General features: G+C 28.7%; 1 protein-coding gene across 1 annotated transcript in view; it reads left to right on the top strand.

Annotated features, from left to right (window-relative positions):
• LOC105846609 (uncharacterized) overlaps window positions 1–20,370 on the top strand; it is a 133,045-nt gene that overhangs the window by 50,387 nt on the left and 62,288 nt on the right. The window contains exons 7-8 of the mRNA XM_065810787.1: window positions 1,774–1,803; window positions 14,858–15,385. Coding sequence (XP_065666859.1) covers window positions 1,774–1,803; window positions 14,858–15,385 — 558 coding nt within the window. The remainder of the gene's footprint in view (window positions 1–1,773; window positions 1,804–14,857; window positions 15,386–20,370) is intronic.

Raw genomic sequence — 20,370 nt, 5'->3', positions numbered from 1 at the left:
TTTTAAATAATAAGTGGTTTTGCACATTTTACTTCAAAATGTGATTTAAAAAATGCCCCTGTTATATGCAGAAAATTTTCTCAATTTAGTTGCTCTCTATGAAATAGGTTTACATAGTGTCAAAATAGTAGTTGTATATTTTTATTCAAAAATGTTAAAAAATTAATTTGTTACAAATTTTTTTGTAAAAAATTTTTACTCTCTACTTTAAAGTTTTTGTTTAAATAAAATAAAAATACTTGTAAATCTGTTTTGATAACTACTTGTTTTAAAACTGCACTACTGTTAAGAATTTATGTGCATATGATTAATTTTAACTTCCCAATGGGCATAAAAGATCTAAACAAACAATGAAAAATGCCTGCCCACTGAGTTTTTTCTAAAAACATGGAATTTCTATAACGGCTACAGTTATTAGAGTAACATTCTAATAACATTAAAAAGTGCAACTTTAAAAAATTTTGTAAAGCTAATATTGGAAAGATTATAATGAAATTACCTTGAATAATAAAAAGTTTATAACAAAATTACCTTTATCAATTCTAATAGATGAGGATTTTTTGAATCAAATCTGAATTACTTTTCTGATTCAATTAGATTCGAAATATTGAAGCTTTGCTTCTACGAAGCTTCAATATTTTGAATATTTTTTCTTTTTTTTCTGAAATAGTTGTATGCTATAATATCCTTTTTATAAAGATAAAGTAAGCAATTTTTTGTTAGGTTGTTGTAGGCAGAGGCTCTTTTTAGGATGCACCAAATCATTTCAGGGGTTTCTTTGAATTTTTTATAGATTCCCATATATATTTTTCAAGAGTGTTTGCATTTGAAAGTTTTTTATTTTTAAGTTATTTTTTATGATTTGCATAATTCTTTTTCCACACGCCCTCTGATAAACCAATGTATTGCTTTGCTGGGTGTGTTTGCATTTGCAGTCATTATGCATATGTAAATTATATTTGTTGCACTAAAATCTTTAATCAATAGGCAGATTTCTTTTGGTTCGCAGTTACAAGGGAAATTTTCATTTGTGCTTTTTAAACTTATTTTTTTGTTTTGGCTTTGATATTTGAAATGTTGCTTGAGCAGCTGTAACTAATCTTTGTGGTATTTTAACCAAATAGTTTGTGCAGTGTGTTTGAAGGAGGTAAATGGTTATCTATTAATTGATAAAAGATTTTGCCAACATTTGTGGATTTGCTTTTATTGCATGCCAGATTAAACAAATTTTATAATCCTTTTTTCACTTAACTAGAACTTTTCATTAAGTCCACAAATGTCCAATTTCATCAAGTCCACAATTGCCCACTAATTTGATTTTTATTTGTTATGTCATCAGTTTACAGTTAACATCAGAGTACAGTGTGCGTGTGTTGGGAGTGGGAGGGGAAAGTAGGATTTCTGTGCTTAACAAATTTAGAGGGGTTAATCTTCATTATGGAGAGGTAAAGTAGAACATATGACTCCAGCTCTGTTATCTGTTAGAAATTGTTAAGTTTAATACAGTAAAATGTTAAGTCAGTAAAATTTTAACCATCTTTATTCATCACAAAAAGTTTATTGGCTTTGGGCAGGTGAGTTAACATGAAAAAAAATGTTGAAAAAAGTTTATTTTATTTAATGTTAATAGTTTTTTATTGGTCATGATTATAACATGAGTTTAAAATATTAATTTTGTCTATCTGAGTGTAAATTATAATGTATAATATTTGAAAAACTAAAAAACTTAGTTAATGAGTGTTGCAACAATTTTGTCTGTTTTTTTATTTTTAGTGCCATCAACAATATCTCTGACATCAACTGGTAACACTCTTACTTCGTTTCTATATATAGCTCATTTAAAGATTAAGTTAGACTTTTATTTTTAATTAAAAATTGTTACATTTCTATAAATATTTGTTTTCGTAAACAAATCAATAAAAAAGATGAAACATAATATATAATTGTTTTATAAAAATAACAAAAATAGATATAAAAAAAAGTATTTTTGTTGTAAAATAATATTAAAATATGTATAAATAAAAAAAGGCAAAAATTATAAATATAAAAAAAATTAGTAAGTTTGAAAAAATGAGTAAAAAAAAAAAACTTGATGTATTACAGGAATAAAAAATAATGTTCTTGTTAGTAACCATTACTGATATATAATAACATATATGTATATATATATATATATAAATGTATATGTATATATATATATATATTATATATATATATATATATATATATATATATATATATATATATATATATATATATATATATTTTAAACATCTTCACTTCCATTTAGCAACCACTAATTAGAGTTGTAAGTAACTGGAAGAGAAAAGATGAAGATTGACAGGCGACTTAAAAGAATGCAAATTATATGAATCAGGAAAGCAAGATAAAGGAATTGAATTCCAAAGAACTGATGTTCATGGAAAAAAACTAGACAAAGAGTTTTTAGGGTACTCAGGAACAGTCACAGAAAAAAATAAAAAAACTCAACAAATAAGAGATCTTTGGAACAGTCACAGAAAAAGGATGAGACTTAATTGAATTACGAGTAACACATGAATGAATTTTAGTAGATGGCACAAGAGACGCTAGCTCCTTAGAGCAGTGCCTATTATAGTATCTGCAGAAAAGAGAAAGAAAAGCAACATTATGACAATGTGATAATGGCTGGAGGTTAACTGCAAGAGCAAGTCTAACTATGTTTACAATGCCTTTTAGGACCTTGTCTAAAAGAGAAATGGCATCATAAGAAGATTCGCCCCAGATATGGCAACAGTATTCCATACAAGGGCATATATGAGATTTATAGAGTCTTGAGTAAAAAAGTGTCAAGCTCAATAAAGAGATACAACCTTAGCAGATACTAATTTTGCAACTGATTTGATATATGGTTTCAAAGAAAGATTGGAAGTAAGCGTTAATCATAGAAGATAAAGGGTAGATGACTCATCTAGTACATTACCGTTCATACATATATGTAGATCTAAATTTTATCTGAATTAAAATTTAGCAGCTACTTTGAGCTCCATGCTGTAGCAGAAGTGAGATCCTTTTTAAGCTCAAATACCCCCTCCAAGCAATCACAGAGTGTTGGCTTCCTATCATGACAAGAATAAATGGTATAATCATCAGCGAACAATGCCACCTTAGATGTGAGAATATCTGGAAGATCATTGATGTAAATTAAAAAGAGTATTGGGATAGAACCTTGAGGAACCCTTGAAGTTACAGAATAAGAAGAAGATTGCTGTCCATTAAGGACAACTTTCATACTACGGTTGGAAAGGAAGAATTCAATAACCTAAAAGCTGTTAACAGATACACCGTAAGAAGAAAGCTTATGGAGAAAACCAGTATGCCAAACTTTATCAAAAGATTTAGAAATATCAAGAGCGATTGTGTTAACCTCTCCACCTTATTCAAACGCAAGATAAAACCTAACGGTTATTACTGTTAGTAAATCAGCTGTAGAATGAAAAGATTGAAATCCATATTGATGATCAGAAAGTAAGTTATTAGATTCAAAATTGAGAGATTAAGTGTTTGTTATTACGTTGGTAAACAGACAAATCAGATGGCTCTCTAGAATTTTTGAAAATAGGGATAACAGATGTTGCTTTCCAGCAGGCTGGAAAACAAGGCTCTGATAAGCACTTCTTGAAATAGTTTTGAGAGTATAGACGACAGCTCCGGAGAACACTTCTGCAAGATAATAACAGGTATATTGTCCGGGCCACAAGCTGTAGAAGAGTCTAGCAGGAAATCACTTTAGATACAGAAGCTGGAGTGATTTGAATATCATGTAATAAATCAACCTGTTTGACAGCTATATCAGGTAGAACGCAACTTGTGGACTCAACAGATGATATTGATGAAAAGTTCTCAGCAAACAATACAGCTTTTTCTTAAGGTGACAAAGTCTGAACCATACAAGAGAGGTGGAGTTACAGATTTGCCCTTATTATTAATACTATTAAAGATTCCCCAGAACTCACGAGAGCTCAATTTTTGCGTTAAAATTCGAGAGCAAGTAGGTATGGTGAACTTTGCAAGAGATAAGACTCAACAGAAGAAGCGTCACTTTGAAGACCATGAATATTAGTGAATCATAGGTTTAGAAAACTTGTTGATGATGATGGTTTTTTGTATTTTATGGATTTTGGTACTTTATTTATTATTGAATTTGTTAACAAACTTGACTCAAAGCATAGATAGTACTCAGTGCATTGTTTAATAGCCCAATTAATTGCCTCATTACTATTGATGAACCCTTAGTCGTAACAAAGGGCCTTAAATGTGGTCTTGGTATTGCACACCAAAAGTACAAACAAAGACGCCACCCATGCACAACATGGCACTGTTAATACATTGATATTTTTCAGCTGTTGATGGAATCAGCCTCTCTGAGAGCTATCACAATGTTCCGGAAACCTGACTACCAGCCGGCCTCAGAACCATAAAACTGAGTTTTAGAGCTGTACTCTCATTAGGAGATAATAGAATGAGTTACCTAGTCATGAAAACAGAGACACAAGCAAAACCCATGCATTGAGTCCAGAAGTTCTAGTATTCAACATTCTAAACTGGAAACAATGTATTAAAAATACATCTGTGCCAGCCTAATAGATGAAAAAAGGGTGCTCGGCTGGTCAACAGATAGAATCTGTTTACCCCTTAAGTCTTTGCCTAGGAGGCCTTCTGCAAGACAGTAGCTGGATGCATTTCACATCTCTAGCCTTTACTCAACCAAGAGCCTTAAGGTAGGGGGTGTTTTAAGTTGAAGTTGGTATCTCCTAGCCTTTGCCTAAAATGGTGTATCCTACAAGGCAGCAGGACATGAAGCAGATATATATATATATTCTTGGATAGGAATGGTGTGCAATCAAGTGCTATTGCTAATCATGCAAATAATTTTTTTTTTACTACTTGACCTCGACTGTTTAGTTCTTTTGATGATTTAAACAGTTCAGAAATGAAAAAAGAAATGCTAAGATAAAAAAAAAGCTAATTAAAAAAAAAAAAAAAAAAAAAAGAAAATATAAACCCGCTAAAATAAAACTCAAAGCAAAATAACTTTTTGTTATGTTTTTAATCGAATTTAAAATAACTTACTTTAAAACATATTGTTTGAAATGTTCGGCAAAATGCTTTTACATTAAGTAACAAATCACTTCTAATAATTGTTAAGATATATATATATATATAGATATATATATATATATATCTACATCTCTCTCTCTCTCTCTCTCTCTCTCTCTCTCTCTCTCTCTCTCTCTCTCTATATATATATATATATATATATATATATATATATATATATATATATATTTATATATATATATATTAGGGCTTTCCAGAAATTATTACACAACCCAGAACATAGCCTAGTGAAGTTTTTCCCATTATACTATCAATGCTTTATTAAAAAACATTTTTTACAGATTTATTTAAAGTCTTCTAGGGGTTGCTCAAAGCTCTTGAACATTTTAAGTAAATTTTAACAGAAAATGTACAAAAGCGCTATGTTATTTTTAGTATAACTGCCGAAAAATGTTGAAATTGATCAATTTAAGTTATTGATTAATTAAGTTATGGATGCCAATTGATAAGTTGATGATTATTTAAGTTATTGTGAGTATTTTTTTTTAAATTTTACACAATTTTGACCCAAATTTGACCCAAATCAAACAAATTGTATGTCATTTTCTAAAACACATTGGAAATAATGTTTTTGTTATAATAGTTATTTATTTTACCTGCATGCTATGATTGGGTACATACAATTTTGCATTTTTGTTTAGAAAAAATAGAAAATGTTGACTAGGAGTGGAAAAGAATTAAAAGTGATAAACCCAATTATACCGTCTTTGCCATTACCTTTGAGTGTTCCCGCAACTCCGTCATCTTCAAAACCTACCACTAGAACTAGTACAAATTTATGGTTGATTGGTCAGCCATGTTCATCAATTACAGGAGCAAAGTTACCTACACGCAGACAGGTGATGAAGTATGTTTTATATCTGAGACATGATCCTGATAGCATTAGTAACAGTGTTAAGAATGAAGAAATTTCTTACATCGTTGCAGACAGTGTTGCAGATTTTTGGCACATGGCTCGCATCAAAACCAAAGTAAGACAAAACTGTATGTTTGATGTTCTTGGATTATGGAATGAATGGACCAGTTTAAAAAAAAATAGAAGTCGTGCCACCGACCCTGGTAACAAACGAGAAAACTTCATCTCAGAGCTTGATATGCTTTTCGACATTGGTGCTCCAGATGCAATTAATGACATAAGAAAATCTAGACTTCTATCTCAGAAACACAAAGATGATGACATTGCGTTTTATCTTGATCAGAAACATGAAAGAAAGTCTAGTATGAATGGCCAGGATAAAATTTTTGAAGCAAAGGCTTTACAGTTTCTGACCAGAATTGAACAGCAGCAACAATGACAAGAAAAAGAAACAGAAAGACTAGAGAAAAGAGCAGCTGCAGAGCTAGAAGGAAATGAATTTTTTGAAGAGTCCGAGGATGATGCACAAGTTGGTTGTACGGAAATTGATCCGGATTTTGAGCCAGATCACATTATTGAAAAAATAGAGTTTCAAGAATTTGTTACACTTCAAGTTCCCAGAAAAATTATGGAATGTGACGAGTTAACGACAGCAGCCGATCGGTTAAAGTTGTCCGACAATCAAACTAAATGATAGTTTCAGCTATAATAAAAGCAGCGGGTGGCAATCTAGACGACTTCGATGTATCCCGTTCAACTACGCGTCGAAAGCGAATGTCAAACAGACAGCACATTGCAGAAAACATAATGGAGAAAATAAAGGAAAAACCACCTCAATTTGGTGCCATGCACTAGGATGGAAAGTTACTGCAGGACTCTCTTGGTGATAAGTTTGAACGTCTAGCAATTCTTCTGTCAGGTTCACCAGAATTTTCATCGGGAAAATTGCTGAGTGCACCACAACTAGGAGATTCTAAAGGACAAACTCAAGCTGATGCCTCATATGATCTCTTAGAAGCATAGGGATTAAAAGAATCAGTTGTCGCTTTGGTATTTGATACTACAGCAAGCAACAGTGGGGTCCATAAGGGTGCAGCTAAACTTATTGAAGAACTTGTTAATAAAAAGCTATTTTATCTTGCTTTTCGTCACCATATCCTTGAACTTGTAGCTAGCGCTGTTTGGAAATCACTGTTTGGTGAAATCAGAGGACCAGAAAACAAAATGTTTGCTACCTTCAAAGAGGCATGGTCAGGTCTCGATAAGCAATCACCTATCCAGTTGCTGAAAATTGAAAATCCATGGTTATTGGAAGTTAAAAAACGAGTCATTGAAAATTTAAAAATGCTGCTCAATAGCAAGGAATCATCTGTGTTTCCTCGGAATGACTACCGAGAGTGCGCAGAAAATAATCTTATTGTTCTGGATGAAACACCACCTCGTGGTACCCATTTCCTCAAACCTAGAGCCATACATCAGGCTCGTTGGATGGCTTGCAACATATATGCTGGGAAGATGTTCATGTTTTCAAAAGCAATGAAATACGACAAGGAAACTGTGATTAAACTGGAACGTATAAACAGATTCTTGGCTCTTTTTTACACCTCAGCATGGATGTAAGCCAGTATTGGAGCCGATGCTCCCGTAAACAATCTAGAACTCATTCATGACATGATGGATTTCCGCAATGTAGACAGAGAAATTGCAGATGTTGTGGTAGCCAAACTAAACAACCATCGATGGTACCTCACTGAAAAAGTTGTTCCTTTTGCTTTATTTAGTCATCATCCTAAAATGAGTGACCATGTTAAGCAAGAAATAGCAAACAAATTGTGGACAATAGCAGTGCCTGAAAACTTCCGAATGGGTAAACCAATCTTCAGACAAATCAAACGCAACACAACATTGAAGAGTCTGTTAGGACCGGAGTCACATCTGTTGTTCCAGAATCTCAACATCAGAAGAGATTGGCTTGCTAAACCAGTGAATCAATGGGCAGCAGATGAAGACTTCCAAGTTGCTGAAAAGTTTGTTCGAACAGTAAAAGTTGTCAACGATGCTGCCGAACGAGGCGTCAAACTAATCTCAGATTTTGAAACAATAATAACAACAGATGAACAACAGAGAGCATGGCTATTGCAAGGTGTGGAACAACATCGGAAGCTGTTTCCAAGTTTTGACAAAAAAACACTAAACATTTGAAACTAATAACTTGAACTTACTAACTTGAAGTGACAATTTCGACATTTTTCCTCATTTTGGACCTTAAAAACTATGAAAATATTGAATTATTTTCCAGAAATATATGTAGAATGTAAACAAACATGCACAAGTTGTGCATCATATTACTACTATATAAAAAATAACAATTTCCATAATTACTTTAATAAATTTAATTGAGTAAGACCAAGTAAGAACAAAAGTAAGATAGCGTTTTAATACATTTTCTGTTATATTTTAGTTAAAATGTTCAAGAGCTTTGAGCAACCCCTAGAAGACTTAAAATAAATCTGTAAAAAATGTTTTTCAATAAAGAATTAATAGTATAATGGGAAAAACTTCACTAGGCTAAGTTCTGGGTTGTGTAATAATTTCTGGACAGCCCTAATATATATATATACACACACACACACACACACACACACACACACACACACACACACACACACACACACACACACACACACACACATATATATATATAAATGTATGTATATATATATATATATATATATATATATATATATATATATATATATATATATATATATATATATATAAATATATATATATATATATATATAAAAATGTATATATACACACACACAAATATATATATATATATATATATATATTTGTGAACTTATATATATATATATATATATATATATATATATATATATATATATATATATATATATATATATATATATATATATATATATATATATATATATATATATATATATATATATATATATATATATATATATATATATATATATATAAGTTGAAATTTATTTCAATTTTTATTTCTCCACTAAGCCTAGTTTGTTCCATAATATGTTAACAAAAAAAGTTTGAATCTAATTGAACAATATTAAGGGGTCGCCATGAGTTATTTTATTTAAAAAAATTTGAAGTATCAAATTCTTTCGAATAAAACAAAATGCATAAATCTCGTATTTAAGAATTACACTCAATGTTTCAATTATTTGACTTGTATAATATCATTGCATCATTGTATGGTTGTATATATGACTGATTAAAACAAATTATTCTTATATTGCGCTATAATATCAAATCTTTAATTTAGTTTTAGACTAACTTAGATGATTTCTGACAAAAAGAAGCAGTAACTTTTTTTGGTTTTCATCTTTCTTATTTCACATTCTTTTTGTGATATATAACAAGATTACTCAAGGGGATGTAATATTCTAGATACCAAATGCTTATTGTTTGAAATATTGTATAAATTACTTAGAGAGTGTAATATTTTAGAAGTCTGCATAGGGATATTTTAAAATTACCAAAACAACTACCAACATTCTACCAAAACAAAAAATGTTAGAGAGCTTGTTTTTCTCATTTAAAATAGTTTTTCGTACAATTTGTTTTCTTATTCACAATTGTTTCTACTTTATTGAAGTTTGCATCTACAAGCTTCATGTAATGTAGGGGTGTGTGCCTCTTAGGAAGTAGTAGGTTGTTTGCCATAGCTTTTTTTAATCACTCTTTTACTCGATCATCAAAAAATGCCATAGATGTTGTTAAAAGAACAACATATAACATTACAAGATAGATAAGGCAAAATCACTTATTGCTTAGTTTAGATACTTTTGGAGCAGATTTAACAAAAGCGATTTATTCATGAAAAGCCAGTGGAGCTTTGTGCCAAAAGCACCAATAAATAAGGGCAACAAAGTGGGGCCTTTGACCTATTATGAAGAGAGTGTTGATTAACTTTTAGACAACCCATTTTTCAGAGAGTAGATCTTAGTAGTCTTTAGTCATACAGTGTGCATGGTGAAATGCGCCAGAAGTCAGAAATGTAATGTCAGTTCTAGTTGAGTCAAGTCAGGAAGACTTGGCATAATTTGGAGTTCTAGATAATCTTCTTTCAGCTGGTGATGTGTGATTACTTTATTGTAAAATGTTACATATTTATTGATTATCTTTTCTGTGTATTTTGCAACTGTACTTATGATTGTTATTTGCATATGATCATAGGTTTTTTTACCTTGATTAGTTATCCAGGTAGAAATACAGTAGAAAACTTTTCCAAACAAAAAAAAAAAAAAGAATTTTTAAAAAAAAAGTTTCTATTATAAAAATTTTTGGTTAAAAGCAATTTTAATCAAGAAAGGAAAAAAAATAAAATTACAATATTTAATTTATAAATAATTTATTTATGTTTAAAAATTACAGTATTTAAATTATTTACAAATTATTTAAGCCAAATTTAATGATGCATTCAAACTATGCATTTTTTTGACATTAAATAAATCTGAACAAAATTTTATATACTTAATGTTTCTCCAATTTATTAAATTTTGTGACTTTTTAAAATCAAGTTAAAAAATTTAAGTTGATAATAAATCTTTAATGACTTCTACAAATAAATTTTGCATAGATTTAACTAATTTCTTTGTCGTATCTTGATTAATTTGAGTTCAAGCTTCTTGGTGCATGATCTTTAGCTTCTTTTCTTTTTAGACATGGTGTGCCATTTTTTTGACCCAGAATGCACCACAGGTGTTTAATTGGATTATGATCTGGACTAAACTAGCTGCTCAAGAAACTCATTTATACAATACTTGTATAGCTGAAAAAATAGCTCTATTACGAAAGCTAATAAAGCTTAAGAAGTTAAAATCCAGTTATTGCTGATGTAAGCAGAACAATCAACCAATCGTTGCATTTCATATAGCTGACAATATATAAAATCTTAAATTGTATTTAAAACTGCTTAAATATTTACTTAAATAAATATTTTCAAATAATATAAACTATAGCAATAACTGAAATATATTTCAGCTATTATAACTTTCACTTATGTTATAAATTACAATTCAAAATTAAAATTAATTTTTTATAAAACAACTTATAAATACACAACATTCTAATAAAGAAGTTTAATTACTACTAAATACAAGGTTTTTAGTTAACTGCAAACTACAACTGGTTTTTTAAATTGTTAGAAAATTGGGATGATTAGTTTTTTTCAAATATTGATAATCATGTGCAGTTTGTTTCAATTAATAGATTTAAATGCAAAAAATAAAGTTATTAAAAATTGTGTTCAACAGGGTTCTGTTTTTTGGCCATTATTGCTATCAATATATAAATGGTTTATCTTGTTCATTAACAAATTTTGTGGTACATCATTATGCTGATATCACCATTCAATTTCTATTAATAAATAACTTACAAATTCTTGTAAAAAATGGTTTTATAAATCAAATCTTTATTCTTTATGTAGCTGGCTACATAAAGAATAAAGAAAGCAAGATAATGATTGACAAACGACTAAAAAGATTGTAAATTATATAAATCAGGAAGGCAAGATGAAGGAAGGAAATTCCAAAGAACTAATGTTCAAGGAAAAAAACTAGACGAATAAGAGTTTTTAGGGCACTTAGGAACAGTCACAAAAAAGTATAAAAAACTAGACGAATAAGAGTTTTTGGAGTACTGAGGAATAGTCATAGAAAAAGTTTGAGACTTAGTTGAAAGACAAGTGACAGGAGAATAAGTTTTATAAAATTGCACAAGAGATGCTAGCTCTTTAGAGCAGTGCCCATTATAGTATTTGCAGAAAAGAGAAAGAGAAGCAACATTACAACATTGTAATAATGGTTAGAGGTTGGCTGCAAAAGTAGGTCCAACTATGTTTACAATGCGTTTTTGCACCTTGTCTAAAAAAGAAAGGGCATCATAAGAAGATCCGCCCCAGATATGGCAACAGTATTCCATACAAGGACGGATTTGAATTTATAGAGATAAAGGATAAAATCCGGAGTAAGAAAGTGTCGAGCACAATAAAGAGATACAACCTTAGCAGATGCTAATTTTTCAATGGATTTGATATATGGTTTCCAAGAATGATCTGAAGTAAAAGGTAATCCTAGAAGATGAAAGGTAGATAACTTATTGAGTACATTATCATTCATAAATATAGGAAAATCTAAATTTTTGCGATAACAATTGGCTGAAACAAATCGGGTTTTATCTGAATTAAACTTTACCAGGCACTGTAAGCCCCATGCTGTAGCAGAAGTAAGATCCTTTTCAAGCTCAAATGCCCCCTCCAAGCAAACAAAGATTGTTGGCTTCTTATCATGACAAAAATAAATGATAGTATCATCAGCAAACAATGCCACTTTAGATGTGAGAATATCTTGAAGGTTGTTAATGTATATTAAAACAAGTATAGGGCCAAGGATAAAACCTTGAGGAACCACTGAAGTTACAGGATATAAAGAATAGTGCTGTCTATCAAGGATAACTTTTGTATTACAGATGGAAAGAAAGAATTCAATAAACTTAAAGATATTGCTTGATACGCAGTAAGAAGAGAATTTATGGAGAAGACCAGCATGCTAAACTTTATCAAAAACTTTAGAAATTTCAAGAGCGATGGCTTTAACCTCTCTACCTTATTCTAATGCACTATAAAACCAATTGGTTATTACAGTTAGCAAATCAACTGTAGAACAACAAGATCAAAATCCATATTGATGATTAGAAAGTAAGTTATTAGATTTAAATTGAGAGATTAAGTGTTTGTTAATTAAAGATTCAAATACATTGCTTTTGATAGGAAGAAGACTGATGGGACGATAGTTAAACGAGTCAGATTGTTCTCTAGAGTTTGTGAAAGTAGGGATAACAGATGCCACTTTACAGCATGCTGAAAAATGAGACATTGTTAGAATAAGCACTTGTTAAATAATTTTGAAAGTATAGATGACAGCTCTGAAGAACACTTCTACAATATTATATAACGGGTATGTTGTCTGCACCACAAGCTGTAGAAGAGTCTAAACAGGAAATCACTTTAGATACAGAAGCTGGAGTGATACTAATGTCAAGCAATGGATCAACCTGTTTATTGGCTATATCAGGTAAAATTCAACTAGTCGAATCAAGAAATGATATTGATGAAAAGTTTTTAGCAAACAATTTAGCTTTGTCTTTAAGTTAGGTGACAAAAACTTAAACATATTAGAAGGATGGAATAACAGATTTGTCCTTATTATTGCACACTGTTAAAGATTCTCCAGAAGTGAGAGCCTACTTTTTGAGATGAAGTCCGAGATTTCATGACGTGGGAATAGCGGGCTTTGGTGTTAGACAAAACCTTTTAACAATGGTTTCTAGCAATAGTAAACAGATGTCTGTTTTCTAAAGAGTTTTATTGCTGTTAGATATGGAAGTAATGGCTTTGATTGGAAATTGCAGCATCACAGTATGAGAAAAATCTTTGAGAAGAGTGAGGCTTGGCTTGGAATTGGTGAGAGGGAATAAAAGTATCCATGCCAACCTGAATCCAAAAAGTTATATAAGAAGCACATTTGTCAGCAGGAAAATAAAAGATTTCTAACCAAGGGCCATCACAAAGAAAATCACAGAAAGAGTCCCAGTCAGCGTTAGGGTAGTTGTAAGAGGTACTATGATAGGGGGATTCTGATGATGAAGAAGAATGAGATAATAGTTTTAGAGAGATTGAACCGTAATCAGAAGCAGCTAAGGGTGAATATGGAGAAACTGAGCATTGACTAGGATCAGAAATAAGGCATAAGTAAAGTGAAGAAGGTAAATGATTTGGGTCGTCTGGAAAGCAAGTTAAAGTTGACTGTTTGAGTTACAGATTGAGAAAGACAAAAGTTTTAGGCCTTAATACCTGCATATGTATATATATATACATATATAAATATATATATGTATATATAAAAGAAAAAAAATATATATATATTTATATACATATACATATATATATATACATATATATATATATATATATACATATATATATATATATATTTATATTTGTATATATATATTTATATATGTATATACAAATATATTATAATATATTTATAGTATGTATTATAATCTATTCATATATATATATACATATATATGTATATATATATATATATATATATATATATATATATATGTATATATATGTATATATATATATATATATATATATATATACATATATATATATATATATATATATATATATATATATATATATATATATATATATATATATATATTATAATCTATTTATCTTATGTATTATAATCTATTTATATATATGTATATATATATATATATGTATATATATACATATATGTTTTAATATATGTATATATATATATATATAAATATATATATATTTATATATATATGTATGTATTTGACATAAAAATATACTGTGTTTATCAATAATTGATATATATATATATATATATATATATATATTTATATTTATATATATGTATATATATATTTTTATATAAATATGTATAAATATGCATATATATAATCATTTATAAATATATATATATATATATTTATATAAATAAATATTTCTTTATATACATTCATATATTTATACATATATATATATATGTATATATATATATATATATATATATATATATATATATATATGTATAAATATATATATATATATATATATATATATATATATATATATATATATATATATATATATATATATATATATATATGCAGATATATATACACACATATTATATATATATATATATTTTACATATATAAATATTTTCTTAAATTTAGGTCATTTTCAATTGCTTTCTTCTGTTTCTGCTGGAGCTTCGGTGTATTCTTTTTGTACAGAAATAATGTATGTATCATTTGGTTATTCGTTATTTGGTCAGGTCTTTGATTTTCCTACAATAAATTTATATACATATAAAGTTAGCCTTCTTTTAAATTCTTTTGTTACAAATTTACTTTTTTCAATTCCTATTTCATATGGTTGTGTCAATTTCAATAGTTTAACATTGCGTGTCTATTTGTTAGTGTCTGAAGACAATTTATTTAACAATGTTTTTATTGATTTACAAAATATGCTGTATGATTATTCAAAGTTATATCTTTCAAATGAACAATTTGAGAAGTTTATTTTGACTCCTGGACCGAATCGACATGATTTGCTGAATCTCTATAACTTTGCTTCAAAAAAGTATTCTGGATCAGTGAATTATATTGGTATTATTGTAATGCCTGAAAATAGATTAACAGTGGGGTCTTATTGTAATGCTAACAATAACATTATTAAATTGGATATAGCATATGGAACAGGTTTAATTTTCTAAATATTATTGTTGTTATTATGGACTTTTTAAGTATATAATAAAGTATTGTAAAAAACATAAATTTTATAATGTTTTATATTTTATAAATATAATATACAATATTATAGTATATTATTGTCATATATCATATTAGTTGATATATTTTTTATTATGTTATAAATATTTAATATCATTATTATAGTTATTACAAATTATAGTTTTTTTTTATTAAATTTTTTTCATTAAATATATTTATATTAAATCTAAATGATTACAAAGTTAATATTTTTCATTTATTTACAGAAAATTGTGATTCACTTTTTTATAAGTAACATTTTTTTAAAAAGAAATTTATAGTGTTTTGTAACCATTTCTTGCAGCAGTTGTATCTTTCCATCATTATGCACACAGGCTAAAGAAAAGTGGTTAGTCAATAAACTCTAAAGTTTATGAATCAGGAAAACATAAAAATGAGGGAATAATCCAAATCACTGATGTCTGATGGAATAAGAGTAGGCGAATTGCAATAAAAGGATGTAACTATTTTTTCTTTTTTTCGAAATCTTAGCTTCTAACAAGGCTGCAACCACTACTAGAGTTGGAAGTTACTGGAAGAGAAAAGATTACATTTATAGAGCAAGATAATGGTTGACAGGTGACTTAAGAGACTTCAAAATCAGGAAAGCAAGATAAAGAAAGGGAATTCCAAAGAACTGATATTCAAGGAAATAAGCTAGACGCATATGAATTTTTTGAGCACTTGGGAACAGTCACCTTAAAAGTATCAAGTTTCTTAATTAAATGACATGTAACACAAGAATGAGTTTTAGTAGTTGGCACAAGATATGCTAGCTCTTTAGAGCAGTGCCTCTTATAGTATTTATAGAAAAGAGAAAGAGATGCAACATTATGACAATGAGATAGTGATGTGACTTAAAGTTTACCAGTCACTGTATCGTAGATGTGAGATGCTTTTCAAGCTCAAATCCCCCTTCAAGCAATCAGGGAGTGTTTTTTTTTTTTATCAAGACATGAATAAATGGTAGCATCATCAGTGAAAAGTGCCTCCTTAGATGTGAGAATATCTGTAAGATAGTTAATGTAAATTAAAATGAATATAGGGCTAAAGCTAGAACTTTGAGGAACCACTAAACTTACAGAATACGAAGAAGAGTACTGTCCATCAAGGACAACTTTTATACTACAATTGTTAAGGAATGATTCAATAATCTTAAAGATGTTACCTTATACACAGTAAGAAAAAGCTTATGAAGAAGACCAGCTTTATCAGAAGCTTTAGAAAGGCCATGTGTGATAGCCTTAACCTCTCCACATCCATCTAATATACGATAAAACCTATTAATTATTACTTTTAGCAAATCAGCTGTAGAGCGAGAAGATCAAAGTCCATATTGATGATTAGAAAGTAAGTTATTATATTCAAGATTATAGATTAAGTGTTAGCTAATTAAATATTCAAAAACCTTCCTTATGATAGGATGAAGACTAATGGGATGGTAGTTATACGAGTTTTATCGCTCTCCAGAGTTTTTGAAAATAGTGATAACAGATGTTGTTTTCAGCAGACTGCAAAATAAGACTGCTAAGCACTTGTAAAATGGTTTTAAAATTATAGATGACAGCTCCGGAGAACACTTCTGCAAGACTATATTAGGTATGTTATCTGGACTACAAGCTGTAGGCTGTAACATAATTGAATGGGTCATTCAAAGTTAAGTTTTAGTTGATGGATAATGTAATGATAAGTTTCTTTAGCAGCAATCATGTTTGTATTTGAAATAAAGAAAGAGATTTAACCTTATATCAAATGGATAGAGACTGAAGCTTAGCATTTATAGCAGGTTCATTTACAATCAACTTGCTATAAATGCCAGGCTTGGGCCTTTAAATACAATTAATGTGTTTTACAACAGCAACATTTACAATGCCATTATTTTCCTTGTATAAAAGATTGGGGGCCTTCTTAGAAGAATAAACTCATTTATGAAAATAATATTTCATGCAAGGACAAATAAAAGATTATTAGAGGTAAATTGGAATCATGAGTAAAAAGTATGGCAAGCATGATTAAGAGAAGCAATCTAAGCAGATCCTAACTTTGTAATGGATTTTAAATGTAGTTTCCATTTATAGTGAAGGATAATGTGAAAATTGTAGAGTAGTAAAATTTGTTAAAGTAGAGAAAAGTGTGTCTATTCAAAATATATTATAATATTTATATAGGATAACTATAATGCAATAGTTAATAATAGTAAACAACTTAACTTTGTTTGTTTTCAAGCTGTTCAGAAGTTACTGAAAATAATGGTGAGAGTAGTCAATCAAAAACAATTTTAATATAGCAGTTTATAAAGATATGGTTAAGTTTTAAAATACTTTCCCAGATTCACTATATTAATTTGACTTTATTTAAGATCGTTAACATGTCAACAGCTTTTTATCTCAAATACTTCAGTTTAATGCATGATACAACCTTTCTGTTAGAAAATAAGCAACTCAGCAGTAGAAAAAGTCAATTAAACTTCATATTAATTGTCAGAGATTTGTTAGATTGAAAGTTTGATATTAGAAGATTTATTATAATATTATAGATTATAATATAAAGAATAATATAAAGAAAATATATTAATAAATTATTAGCTGTAGCTTATAAATAAAATATTCCTTTATAATATCCAGAGGATTCATGACAATTGTTGTATTGATATATAATAATTATATATATATATATATATATATATATATATATATATATATATATATATATATATATATATATATATATATATATATATGTACACCTATAGTGTAGGACTTAGATATAAAGTTTGTGGTAAAAAACAGCTCTTCTCTTGTCAAAGGTATTTAGACAAAATTAAGGTTAGATTATAACAAATCGCATTAATTTAAAAAACCATGAAAGCGCAAATTAAAGGTCACAATGATTTTAAAAACATTTTGCATCGTTTTAAAAACATTCTGTTTGATGATTATTTTTTTAAAATAAAAACATTCTGAATGTTTTTATTTTTTTACAGTAAAAAATGCGGTGAGTGTTGCTACATTGACTATCTTATAGCCTGACTTGCAACGGAGTGTTGTTACATTAATTATCTAATAGCCTGACTAGTAACGAAGTGTTGCTACAACGATTATCTTATAGCCTGACTTGTAACAGAGTGCTGCTACCTCAATTGAAAAATAGCCTGACTCACAACGATGTGCTGCTAAATCGACTGAGGATTTGGTTGTGGCTGGCAGTCTATCAAATAATAAAAACTAAAAGAAATTAAAAAAGTTTTTTTGGTCTTAAAAATCAATTTAAAAAAAGCAAACCAAAAACTGACATTTCATGGTAAAAATTTAAAGATGACCATGCAAGAGTTTACATATATATATATATATATATATATATATATATATATATATATATATATATATATATATATATATATATATATATATATATATATACATTTATATATATGTATATATATATATTATATATATACCATCTTTTTTATGCTGATGATATTGTCATGTGCGTGATAGTCAAAGATTTCCAAAATTTACTTGATTTATGCTTAAGTCATGCTTTGAAACGTGATACAATTTTAATCAATAACATTATTCTTAAAAAGTTTAGCTTAGTTAGAGTTTATCTTATTAGCCAATTTGAGATCAATTTAGATCAATTTTGATCTAAATTCAAAGTATTATTAAGGGACCAGTGCTCGCAAGCCATTAGTAAAACATGGTGCTTATTTACTTCGTGGTAATTCGTAAGTAACAATACTTACCATTGTTATTGTTGCAAAGCAATGAGAACCATATAATACAATTCTTGAAATCTTACATGTTCATTCAAAAACTACTGGCAATCAAATGCATCGTTATTATTTTGGGACTATATAAGTTAGTTTGACTTTATATATATGTATATGTACATATATACATGTATATGTGTGTATACATTGGGTTTCCAAATTATTAGGGACTCTTTACTTCTTTAGTAGTTTTAAAGTTTAAATGATTTTTGCGAGCAAATAAATTGTTTTTAAATAATTTTTTTTGTGTATTTTAGTTACCAATATAACTATAATTGTTTTTAAACTGTAGCAATTGTGTCAGCCCACCCTGACCACCCAGTCCACATCTGTCAAAAAGTTTATAACTCAACTAGCTGTCAATTGTTGAAAAGTGCGTTTGGAGTAAGTTCAAAATTGATTTCAATTATTTATTTTTGGAATTATTTTTTGCAAGTTTTTGGAGTTTAGAACTATTGAAATCTAAGTATTGGTTAATATTTCAATCATTTATAGTTAATTTATTATTTTTGCTAATTTTAATGCATAAGTCCTGACTTGTAACCATTCTTACCTCTCATTTATATTTTCAGTATGGGCAAGTCTCCAGACTTGAAAACAAGAAAAAGTAGGGAAGTAAAAACCTTACTTCTTCATTCAACACATTCTCAGAGAGAGAGCAGCAATTGCAAGTGTTTCAAAGTCAGTAGTGAGCTAAATTAAAAGAAAAATTGATACAAATGTGCCTCTAGAACTAGACCGTGTGGCAAAAGCGGCAGAAAAAGGATCACTACTACATGTTGTGACCGTAAAATTAGAGACATCTTTCTTAAAAACAGAAAAAAAAGGGTGGCTCAACTAGCTGCAAAGATAAACAATGAAGGAATTAATGTGTTAAAAAGGACAATTCGAGGAAGGTTGGCTGAAGAGAATTTAATGGGTCATTGTCAACCAAAAAACCACATTTAACTGAAGCCATGAAAAAAAAGCGACTGGAATGGGCTAGAAAACACCAGTATATGCCTATTGAAAACTGGAGTAGAGTAAATATAATTTATAGTATTGTAAGATACCAGAAAAATATAAGATTTATAATTTTACAATATCTTTGAAATGTTTTACAGGTCTGCTTCTCGGGCGAATCAACATTTGAAGTTTTGATGGA

This window comes from Hydra vulgaris, chromosome 11, assembly GCF_038396675.1.
Source record: "Hydra vulgaris chromosome 11, alternate assembly HydraT2T_AEP".
In the NCBI taxonomy this organism is placed as follows: Eukaryota; Metazoa; Cnidaria; class Hydrozoa; order Anthoathecata; family Hydridae; genus Hydra; species Hydra vulgaris.
The sequence above is the reverse complement of the archived record's forward strand: the minus strand, read 5'-3'. Positions and strand labels throughout refer to the sequence as shown.